Raw genomic sequence first — 12,883 nt, 5'->3', positions numbered from 1 at the left:
CCCAACCACAGCAATGTGAAAATCTAATGTGAATGTATATACAATGCATAGTCGTGGTGCAACATAGGTGTTGGATAACTTTGTCACTAGTATAAATAAAATGTTAATGTCTGTGTTTTGACATAGGAACCATTTGTTCGATGTTTTTTAATGCATCTCCCCCAATACCCCCCCCCCCCCCCCCCAATTTAGTCGTATTTGATTATCAGACCATATTTCTCTTCTCCATTCCTTACCGAGGAGGGCATGTGTGCATTAACCAACCGCTTCTTTTCACTTGCATTTGGTGGGTTCATTTGGGGATCCATACTGCACATAGAGAGTCACGCACTAATCTCTACTATCCTTCGTCTCTGTGCAGTACCATCGATCAGCCAGCAGAGGTCGTGATTGCAGCACTTATGAGGAATCTCCTCCAGCACTCTCACCCTCAGTTTCTTTATGCAAGCACCAGTGCATTTATGATCAGAACTTAAACAGGTAGCTCAGATACAAGTGTAATAAATGCAGAGTCATGACTGTGTGGTTATACATTTTAAATGAATTTGTATGACAGAGTGATCCATCTTTCTGAAGAATTTCCCTCAAGGGTTTGCGTTTACCTTTTAGACCCGACACTGACTGATAACCACTCCAATAAAAGCAGACACGCTGAATTATTTCTCATGTGTTGTTTTATTCAACCGTTTTAAATCACAGAGATCAAAAAAGCCACTCGTCTCTATCAGGTAAAGTTTATCTGGGCAGAACGGAGACCGGCGCACAGCGCAGACTCGCTCTCGGGGTCAGTGTACACTGCAGATATACACTACATATACTGTACATACAGTGCATATTTAATCATTTATATATAATCTATAAGTAATCTATCAGTTTGTTCTAAAGATCAATACAGTACTAAAGGAAAACAAAGAAAAGAGAAATATGCATTAAAATGCTTTGCTTGCTACAAGGATTAAAACATGGGATGCTCAAAAAGTTCTCACGTCTAGTGAAGGAAATTCATTCATTTGGAGTTCGGATGCGGTTGCTATGACAACAAACTGTCAATCATGCATCAGGCAGTGATATCAAGAGGTTGAGTTTACATGGACACGTGTTTTTACATGACATTTACAGATCTATAAGAGGCTGTGTTAGTAATCACCCACTACACACTGCACCCAGTACATACTGCATACCGCACACAGTTTATACTGTATACTGTATATGGCACTCAGTACATACTGTGTACTGCACCCAGTACATACTGTCTACCGCACACAGTATATACTGCATACTGCACCAAGTATGTACTGCATACTGCACTGAGTATATGCTGTATACTGCACCCAGTACATACTGCATACAGCACTCAGTACATACTGTATACTCTGCCCAGTATATACTGTATACTGCACCTAGTATATACTGTATCCTACATACTGCACCCAGCATATACAGTATACTGCACTTAGTATATACTGTATACTGCACCCAGGACATACTGCATACCGCACACAGTTTATACTGTATACTGTATATGGCACTCAGTACATACTGTGTACTGCACCCAGTACATACTGTCTACCGCACACAGTATATACTGCATACTGCACCAAGTATGTACTGCATACTGCACCCAGTGCATACTGCATACAGCACTCAGTATATACTGTACACAGCACCCAGTACATACTGTATACTACACTCAGTATATACTGTACACAGCACCCAGTACATACTGTATACTACACTCAGTATATACTGCATACTGCACCAAGTATGTACTGCATACTGCACCCAGTACATACTGCATACAGCACTCAGTATATACTGTACACAGCACCCAGTACATACTGTATACTACACTCAGTATATACTGCATACTGCACCAAGTATGTACTGCATACTGCACCCAATAAATACTGCATACAGCACTCAGTACATACTGTATACTCTGCCCAGTATATACTGTATACTGCACCTAGTATATACTGTATCCTACATACTGCACCCAGCATATACAGTATACTGCACTTAGTATATACTGTATACTGTACCCAGTTTGTCCTGCATACGGCACCCAGTATATAAAGCATAGTACATCCAGTACATAGTGTATACTGCACTCAGTACATACAATACAGTATTGAGTAAGCAAACCATACTACAGAACACACTGAAACAAGGTTCTGCCCAACTTTATTAATGGCATGGCCGCATGGTCGCATGATGGGGTGCAGTGCCCGACAAAGATAGCTCTCTTTGCAATCATATTGGTCAAATACTGCGTAATGATTTGGAGCCACATTAGCATGCAGGTAGTATGTAGTGAGCTATCTGAAACACAGCCAGAATCATTCAACCAGTGATTTGTTGTGAGGACCATTAAAAGGGATTTTGGGTTTGGTCCATGTTTTGCTCGGCAGTGTTTGATACAGTAAAAAGCATTGTTAAAATCATTTAGTTCAGAAATTTAGTCAAACACACAAGCAGAAGTGAACAGAATATAAGAAAAAGAAAGTAAACATTAAAATGGAAAATACCACAGTAGATTTAGAATGTCAGTAGTTTTTGTTGAGTGGAATGATTTGACCTTTACTGGCTGAATATTGCTAAATAAAATTGTGCATTCGTGGTCAAACCTCATGATAAAATCAGAGGAGTGTCGAATAAATAAATGGTCCATAAAATGAAAACAAAAAATCACAATACATACACAATTCTATTAAAACCATATAACCAAGAACAGCATGTATGAAACACAAGCACACGTAACATACAAATAAACTCGTCAAACCTGGTTAGGAAAAGAATTTCATCCACAACGTTGATAATGATCGTGAGTTTTACATCAAATGAACAAAAGCACAGCAGTCGGACACACAGAAACGCCAGACTTCTATCACTCTTCTGTACACACAGGCAGCAGTCAGTCAACGTTCAAGTCAAATCAGACCAGTAACACCAGTTCCAAGCATGGATGACTGTTCTACACAGCATCTCGAGTTAAAAAATCAAACAACAGCAAAAAAAGAAATAACAGAAACACTCCAAACTCATTTAAACGAAAAAAGAAAAGAAAACGTCAGCTGATAAATCGTGTTATCAGAAAATATTTGCAATTTACACTGATCAGGCATAACATTATGACCACCTTCCTAATATTGTGTTGGTCCGCCTTTTGCTGCCCCATACACAACAAACTGTGCTGCCCTGTCTACCTTTCTATCAGAACCAGCATGAACTTCTTCAGCAGTTTGAGCTACAGGAGCTCGTCTGTGGTTCGGACCACACGGGCCAGCCTTCAGTGAGCCTTGGACACCCATGACCCTGTCGCCGGTTTACCACTGTTCCCTCCTTGGACCACTTTTGATAGATACTGACCACTGCAGACCGGGACACACCCCACAAGAGCTGCAGTTTTGGAGATGCTCTGACCCGGTCGTCTGGCCCTCGTCAGACTCGCTCAGATCCTCGTGAGGATGAAATGTTCACTTGCTGCCTGATATATCCCCCCCACTAACAGGTGCCGTGATGAAGAGATAATCAGTGTTATTCACTTCACCTGTCAGTGCTCAGAATGTTATGCCTGCTCGGTGTACGATGGCGTATTATTACTGTAAAAAATATACATTTTTAAGTTTTGAAATTTCGAGAATAAAGTCGTTTAAGTTTCAGTTTTGATGATAAAGTGATTTTGAAATGATTTGGAGATTAAAGTTGAAATATTACGGGCCATAACGACCTCCATAACGGTGTTAACATGAGGGATGTTCATGATGTGGTGAAGTTATCTTAATATCGTATTGGTTTCACAAATAAAGAAGTCCTAAATCTCCTGCACATCAGCACCAGTTTGTTATTAGTATAAGGACGCTGAAACGACTTTGCAATAAACTGTGATTATTTAGAAGAACGTGCGCCACCAGTGCGCTCGGCGTCTGCGTCGCCGCCGGTACTTTAACCAAGGCCCCAACAGACTCATACGATAATCTAAAGCCGTACAGCATCCCTATTAACGGTTGCGTTGACGGGTTTAGTCGTCGTGTCATGTGGATGGAAGCGTACAATACAAACAACCACCCAAAAATAATCACGGGTTACTGGATAACCACAGTAACGCGCAGTAGAGGCCGATCCAGGTACTGAGACCCGAGCTTCTCTGAACTGACCAGCCTACGCCGGCTGCACACTCTGTCCATAATATTTCAACTTCATTCTCATAATCATTTCGACTAGGAGGCCAACTGGGAGGAGGGAACGCCTGGGGATCCCACCAGAGAAGCTGGTAGAAGCGGCAGGGGAGAGAGATGCCCGGGACTCTTTGCTTGCACTGTTGCCACCGCGATTCATTTTGACTTTACTCTCAAAATCAAAACTTAATAATATTTTTTTTACAGTGGTCATAATCCGCCGTCGTAGCAATTGGACCGTTTCTGCACAGCAGTTTTAAATTCCTTGATTTATTCATTTTAATACAATTTATTTAAATTTAAACCTGGTAACTCATGAATAAATCCTAAATAAATAAAACAAAAACGTGTCTCAGAATCTCTCCTGTTTCTGATGACGGTACGTAAGGTGCTTTGTTTCGTCCCTTCACTCGACACGTGCTTCAGTACTGTGTTCCAAAACTGTCTTAACACACACCAGCACACACACACACACACACACTAATTCACTCACACTCGAGCATCTAAAAGCAATGTAGAACATCCAATCCATCCTTCTGTGTGCTTTTTTTATAGGTGGGAGGAAACCTGAGCGCACAGAGGAAACAAAAACAGACCAAATGAGGATGAGGGAAAATATTCTTAAAATATTATGAGGGATCTTCAAAAAGTTATATACTGCATACCACACACAGTATATACTGTATACTTCACCTAGTATATACAGTATACTACATCCAGTACACATAGGGTATACTACACACAGAATATACTGAATACTGCACCCAGTACATACTACACCGAGTACATACTGCACCTAGTATATACAGTATACTACATCCCGTATATAGTGTATACTACACACAGAATATACTGTATACTGCACTCAGTACATACTACACCGAGTACATACTACACCGAGTACATACTGCACCTAGTATATACAGTATACTACATCCCGTATATAGTGTATACTACACACAGAATATACTGTATACTGCACCCAGTACATACTACACCGAGTACATACTACACCGAGTACATACTGCACCTAGTATATACAGTATACTACATCCCGTATATAGTGTATACTACACACAGAATATACTGTATACTGCACTCAGTACATACTACACCGAGTACATACTGCACCCAGTATATACAGTATACTACATCCCGTATATAGTGTATACTACACACAGAATATACTGTATACTGCACTCAGTACATACTACACCGAGTACATACTACACCGAGTACATACTGCACCTAGTATATACAGTATACTACATCCCGTATATAGTGTATACTACACACAGAATATACTGTATACTGCACTCAGTATACATACTGAATACTGCACACAGTTCATACTGCACCCAGTATATACTACATACTGCACTCGGTACATACTGCATACTGCACTTAGTAAATACTGCATACTTCATCCAGTATATACTGCATACTACACTCGGTTCATACTGCATACTGGACCCAGTTTCCTCACTTTTATATTTTGGTTATAAGCGGAGAGGGTGTAGTAGGAGGAGGAGGAATCGGTTGTGTCTGAGAGACGCTTATTGTCCAGATTTAGCTCCATCTGATTTCCACCTTTCTGGACGCTCAAAGAAGCTTTAAGGGGAAGAAGGATTTTATGTGATGATGACGTGAAAGCAGCGGCGCATCAGTGGTTACGAGCTCAACCAAGAACACTTTTTGCTGGCGGCATTAAAATGCATCGGAAGGTGACTGTGTAGAAATTCTAAATAAACAGAGTTATTGATTAATGATTCAGTCCTTGGGTCTGATTTATAGGGTGACAGTCACACCCGGGACGGGTCGCCAGTCCATCACAGGGCAGACAAACACACACACACACATACACACGTGTGGGAGTAAACCGGAACACCCGGCGGAAACCCACACAGACATGGGGAGAACATGCAAACATGCAGGTGAGAGGCACAACAGATGTGCAAACAGTGTGGTTTCCACTGTCGGTGGTGTTAAATCAGTACTGGAACACACACTAAATTGTGCCTGCTAATAAACGTTAATTTCAATCATAGACATCTATAATGCAATATTTCTATTTAATTTAATACTATATTTGGTTTAGGCCTAGTATGTTCCCTACTACCGTGTGCAATATTTTACTTCATTAAAGACACAAAGACATGAAAAGAAACACAGACCTTCGTTCAGTGCTTCGGGAGCGCACATAATAACGACAGCGTGTTTCAACGATAATCATACGATGATAAATCGATTTCCCAGCACCCTGTACGGTGTTCGGGGACTCGGCCGAGCCAGGACGGCGGCTCGGGTTTACGATGTCCAGCTCTTTCATGGCGGATTACGGATCTCTGGGTAAAAGAAAGGCAGCTTGGCTTAATACACCAGAGACTGTGGAACGGTTCGTATCCTCACACACGCTGGACGCCGGCCCCTTTGTACTAGCACATTCACGTTACTAAGAACGGTAACACACACACACACACACACACACACGTACACAAACGTCACAGACGCGTGAACGTGCAACACTGAAGTAAACGCTGTACAATAGATAAAAACTCTTCATACTCTCTATAGATTCCATAAGATCCTCCAATAGATAAATTAAATATATACTCTATATTCACATATGTCACGTTTCATCCACGTCCACCCCACTGATCCACCTTCCTCGAGGGATTAATCACAGTTTAGTAACCGAACACTGTAATAAAAATACAGGTTTCCTTTAACGGCAGGCTGCAGCATCTCTCAGTCGTCACGAATCCTTCTGTTTTACCGCACAACACACCTCATTCTGTACGTTTGTGTCATATTGCAGTGGAGCTCTGCAAAACGACATTTTTTAATCTATGATCAATTAACCTGAAAGCGACTTTTTATCTGTAACCAATTAAATAAATAAATAAATAAATAAAAAACAGTAATGGCAGGTCATGAGCTCTGTCTTTATGGCATTCAGTGGATGCTTTTATCCGAAACGATTTACAACCGTGGCTGAATACAATGCAAAGAATTCAGGGTTAAGGTGGCTCAGAAGTGCCAACCAGGAGGTCGTTGGGCTTGACCCAGCAACCTTCTGATCACTAGTCCAGCACCTCAACCACTGAGCAACCGCCGGCCACAATAAAAGACTGTATTTAGGGGTTGTGCTCAGCATACCAGACTTGGCACAGTTTTTACCCTGGATGCCCGTCCTGATGCAACCCTCCAGCGTTTACATTTACATTTTCAGCATTTAGCGGACGCTTTTATCCAAAGCGACTTACAGTAGTGTGACAGTATGTTGAGGGTTAAGGGCCTTGCTCGAGGGCCCAACAGTGAAGTGGGGCTTGAACCGGCAACCTTTCGATTACTAGTCCAGTAACGTTAAGCTTTAAACGTTAGGCTACAACTGAGAGCGCACCGACAAATGCGCCTCCCGATGGCTGGGCTAATTCGGCCACCTTCCCACGCCCCTTGTAGTTGACGCCCAACTGGCCTATAGAACGACCATGCAGATGCCACACTATGTGCACTATATGGTCAAAAGATTGCGGACACCACTCCTAGTTTGTAACTAAAGGTGTTTCAGCCATGAAAGTCTTAAAATCACTTGTGTGCACTTTTGTTAGTTAAATAAAAGTATAAAGAATAAACAAAACCACCGATTCTTGTTTCTGATGCATTTCCGAAACGTCCCTGCAAGGTTAGGGTCATGTGTTCAGATACTTTCGGTACATATACATATATCCAGATACATATATTGTATTTATTACAGAGATTTTTTGGGACACAGGCAGAGGACAGGAACTTAAGACTATAGATTTGTATAGTTCCTTATAGATAGTTCATTATTTTTAATATACGCTGATTTACGAACCCTCCACATACGTGTCAGATCCCTGGTCTGGTTTTATGATGAGCAAAGTGATGCTGCAGCCTTAGGGCGCATTCACATGAGAAGCGTTTAACCCTCAGATCCGGTGTTACAGCTCCACGTGTATCTGTGTTTATCTGGATTCTCCTCCCTGTTTCACTTTTAAACTTGTGTTACAGCTCCAGCTTCTGAGAAACGGTGAGAATCAGAATCGGCTTCTCCCAGAGTCTAAAACGCTTCTGGTTGAAAATGAAGCTTAACGTGGTTTAATGTAGTAAAAGAAGGAGACAGGAGCACTAAACTTCTCTTCGCCAATCAAATTCCTCACTGGCTGTTTTACTACAATAAGTCACATTGTCCTCGTATCAAACAGTTTGTCTCATTGGAGGAGCCACGGTTTTGCCGCTTCTCACGTGAATGCGCCCTTACAGTAAAATGACATGCCAGTCACACTGAGAGGATTAAAAAGAAACTATAAAAATAATCCCATCCTTTCCATCCCCTCAGTCCAGCGCCGTGGCGTCTCTGCTGTGGCAGTAACTGCTTCAGAACGAGGAGGAGGGCAGAGAAAAAAGGGGTGAGGTGATGGAGAACTCGTTCCATCCATGACGTCCAGACCACGACTGTCCTGCAGATACTGATCTCCCTCGATTTCTCTGCCTCCTTCTCCTCTATCCTCAACCTAACAGGAGTGCATAGTGACAGGTTACGTCCACGCCTCGGGTCTGGTGTGCATGTTCTCCGACACACTTACAAACACTCCACACCGGGTTTCTCAGCCGTAATGGGTCGGCTTCTCGTCTGAGTCCGAGCTGCAGTCTCTTAAACTCACGCCTCTCTGGAGACCCAGCAGAGAGTCCTTCATCTGCACAAAAACAAGCACACGTGCACACAACAGCTTATCAGGACTTATATATATACATACACCCATCAGCCATAACATTAAAACCACCTCCTTGTTTCTACACTCACTGTCCATGTTATCAGCTCCACTTACCATATAGGAGCACTTTGCAGTTCTACAATTACTGACTGTAGTCCATCTGTTTCTCTACATGCTGTTCTTCAATGGTCAGGACCCCCACAGGACCCCCACAGAGCAGGTATTATTTAGGTGCTGGATCATTCTCAGCACTGCAGTGACACTGACATGGTGGTGGTGTGTTGTGCTGGTATGAGTGGATCAGACACAGCAATGGATGCTCACCGTCACTGCTGGACTGAGAAAAGTCCACCAACCAAAAATATCCACCCGACAGCGCCCCGTGGGCAGCGCCCTGTGAGCACTGATGAAGGTCTAGAAGACGACCGACTCAAACAGCAGCAATAGATGAGCGATCGTCTCTGACTTCACATCTACAAGGTGGACCGACTAGGTAGGAGCGTCTAATAGAGTGGACAGTGAGTGGACACGGTGTTTAAAAACTCCAGCAGCGCTGCTGTGTCTGATCCACTCATACCAGCACAACACGCACTAACACACCAGCACCATGTCAGTGTCACCGCAGTGCCGAGAATGATCCAGCACCTAAATGATACCTGCTCTGTGGTGGTCCTGACCACTGAAGAACAGTACAGATGGACTACAGTCAGTAATTGTAGAACTACAAAGTGCTTCTATATGGTAAGTGGAGCTGATAAAATGGACAGTGAGTGTAGAAACAAGGAGGTGGTTTTAATGTTATGGCTGATCGGTGTATATATAAATATGGGCATATATGGACATGTTGTGTCTGTGTGGGTTTCCTTTGGGCGCTCCGGTTTCCTCCCACAGTCCAAAGACGTGCAGTCAGGTGAATTAAAGCTGCTAGAAATCGCCCAAAGTGTGTGTGTGTGTGTGTCTGTGTGTGTGTGTGTGTTTGCTCTTGCTTTGGTAAAACTGTATATGAATGAATGAATGCACACACAGACACACACACACACACACACACCTGGTCCAGCAGCAGCACTGACGATTTGATGATCTCTCTCCATTTCTGCAGCTCGGCCTCATGGAAGCGCTGTTGAGATTCCAGAAGCTGAGCCCATTCCACCTGTGACTGTGGGAATTTGCTGTCACACACACACACACACACACACACACACATTTACATTTCCTGCATTTAACAGACACTTTTATCCAAAGCGAACTACAGTACTGTGTCAGTATACTGTCTAAGCGATTGAGGGTTAAGGGCCTTGCTCAAGGGCCCAACATTGGCAACCTGGCAGTGGTGGGGCTTGAACCAGCGACCTTTCGATTACTAGTCCAGTACCGTAACCACTAAGCTACGACTGTAGTTTCTAGTCACCTCTCGTCTAAGCGCAGTCCCTGCCAGGTCATCAGGCTCTGGGCGGAGTCCTCCAGCATCCACAGCTTATAGAAGAGCATCATGTTCAGGAACACCAGGAGCACCAGACTGCACAGAGCACAGTCACACACACACACACACACACACACACACACACTAAGCTAAATAAAAAAACTATGAATGCTCCAGGGCATCAAACATAATATGGATTAGGCATAGCCAGTTAGTCTTCTGCTACTGGAAACCCTAACACGCCCTCCTTCCGATGCGTGCACGCTCCACCGACCCCCTCTTATTCGCCCGTACTTCGGTGGATCGGTACATGAGGTCGGGCTCGCGCACGGAGAGTCACGCACCGATATCCACGTCCCTCCACTTCAGTACAGGCGCCTACAGGGCTACTTAACCAGGGAGCGTTTAGTCCGGTCTTCTCCACACCCAGCAGACCAGTGGCCGATTCTGTCTGCACTGCCGATTGGTAGCAGAACTCTGAGAGTCCAGAATCTCGGTGCTGGTGCACCACCCGGATGCCTAACTGAGTGACTTTGACCAGGGAGTGGTTGCTGGTGCCAGACACTTTACCCTGGTGCAAAAAAAACTACAAAAATCTCAAGTAAGCGGCAGTTCTGTGGTCAAAAGGTTGGTAGATTGCTGTACAACTGTGGCCCATACGAGTCAAGCTTCGAGACATGTAGATACTACATGGCAAAAAGTATGTGGACATACCTATTCCCGCTGTATAAAAGTTGGTTACACAATCCAATCAATTTTATTAACAAACCTAAAGATAATGAAACACAGCCAGGCAATTTGGAATGAGCCCCAGACCCCAGAAAGAACCCCCAAGTGTTAAGGGGAACCAAAGTCAGTCTGATGCAGCGTGCTTGATTAAAAAGTAAACAGAAGCTGTGTTTTATTATATACAGCAGAGTTTAGCGGTACCTTGTGCAGATCCTAATGTCAGCCAGACAACAAGAAGAACAACAAAGAACGACACACACACACACACAGAAAACGACATAAATACAAACGTATCGAGCTCCGTCACTGAACTAAAAGTAATAAAGTATACAATAAATACACGTGCGCGTAAACGGTGAGACAAACGGAAGAGTTTATAATAAAAGACGTGTACTCACACAAGACTGACGACGAGCAGCAATCTGGAGACGCTGCAGAAGGCCCCAAAGCCTGGAGCGTGTTCAGGGGTGTGTCTCGTTTGGGTGGAGCCTATAAGCATACAGGACAGGAGTCACAGAGAGCGAAAAGCAGGTGGTTTATCTTTATTGAAGTGAGAAACAAGCATCACAGCCCTAATAAGCAACACTGACTAAACAGACTGTGAGCATGCACACACACACACACACACTAGAGTTCACACATTTGCACACATCCAGTATTATATACAGCGGTACCTTGTAACTCAACATCCCCTAAACTCAAAATCTTTAAAACCTGACGCCCTTCATCTAGACATTTGTATTCGGAGCGGTAAAACCTGATCAGCGTGTGAATCTGAGCTGAACCTGCATCAGTGTGGAATAAGGTGCAGATCCAGGGTTACGGCTCCACATGTATCTGTGTTTATCTGGATTCTCCTCCCTGTTTCACTTTTAAACTTGTGTTACAGCTCCAGCTTCTGAGAAACGGTGAGAATCAGAATCGGCTTCTCCCAGAGTCTAAATAAAGCTTAACGTGGTTTAATGTAGTAAAAGAAGGAGACAGGAGCACTAAACTCCTCTTCATTATTACTGCTCATAAGTTCCTCCACTAATCACATTCCTCACTCGCTGTTTTACTACAGTAAGTCACGATAAGATTTGTGGCGCAGAAGAGGCTTTGTCACTTGTCATGTGAATGCGCCGGTGCTGAAGGGAATACGGTATTCCTACATCAAGCATCTCCACCATTAAGAAGCGTCAGGAAACAATAAAGTAGTAAAACTAAAGTGCAGCTTTTATTGTATTTTTATTGATGTTTAACTGTTAGTAATTGTATTTCAGTGTCAAAGTGTTTAAGTGTCAAAAACAACCTCATTATTTTACATGAGACTAAAATATCTGCAGCTCCACGGGACCATGGACGCATTAACAGGTTCCCCAAACATCCTTATGGGGAAAAATAGCTCGAAACTCAACGTGTTTACCGACTGACGTTGAGTTTCAGGGTACCGCTGTATTGATAAACACACGTGTACATGAACGTATGCAGAGTGTAAGTAGTTTTAATATAGTGTACAGTGACGATTACGATTCTGTGCGAGTCCGTCAGCTGACCTGCTACGTGTTTGATTCTGTGAACGACCTCCTCGTCGGTGGGCGTGGTCACGGGGCTGAGCGTCTCCTCCGGATGTGGCGTGCGCAGGTGCGGGAGGGTTCTTTTTCTCCTCCTCAGGGTGGCGCTCTTCAGCGCTTTGGCTTTGGGAGACGGCCTGTGCGCTTCTAGCAGCAGGTCTTCCGCTTTGGCCAGCTCAAGCTCTGCGGCGGTGAACGAGGGGTTATAAAGGGTGTTAGTAAGGGTGTTATTATTATTGCTTTGTTCATGTTGTTATAACAGAG

General features: G+C 43.5%; 1 protein-coding gene across 2 annotated transcripts in view; it reads right to left on the bottom strand.

The window, feature by feature from the left end:
* Positions 1 to 656: 656 nt before the first annotated feature.
* LOC134322890 (protein Aster-B-like) overlaps positions 657 to 12,883 on the bottom strand; it is a 46,047-nt gene continuing 33,820 nt past the window's right edge. For both annotated transcript variants that reach the window (XM_063004297.1, XM_063004298.1), the window contains exons 15-19: positions 12,602 to 12,802; positions 11,465 to 11,555; positions 10,326 to 10,433; positions 9,966 to 10,086; positions 657 to 8,899 (exon numbers count right to left, since the gene is read on the bottom strand). In XM_063004297.1, coding sequence (XP_062860367.1) covers positions 8,810 to 8,899; positions 9,966 to 10,086; positions 10,326 to 10,433; positions 11,465 to 11,555; positions 12,602 to 12,802 — 611 coding nt within the window. In that variant the 3' untranslated portion in view covers positions 657 to 8,809. The remainder of the gene's footprint in view (positions 8,900 to 9,965; positions 10,087 to 10,325; positions 10,434 to 11,464; positions 11,556 to 12,601; positions 12,803 to 12,883) is intronic.

This window comes from Trichomycterus rosablanca, chromosome 11, assembly GCF_030014385.1.
Source record: "Trichomycterus rosablanca isolate fTriRos1 chromosome 11, fTriRos1.hap1, whole genome shotgun sequence".
Taxonomy (NCBI): domain Eukaryota; kingdom Metazoa; phylum Chordata; class Actinopteri; order Siluriformes; family Trichomycteridae; genus Trichomycterus; species Trichomycterus rosablanca.
Note: the sequence above shows the minus strand (reverse complement) of the source record. Positions and strands in the feature narration are given on the sequence as shown.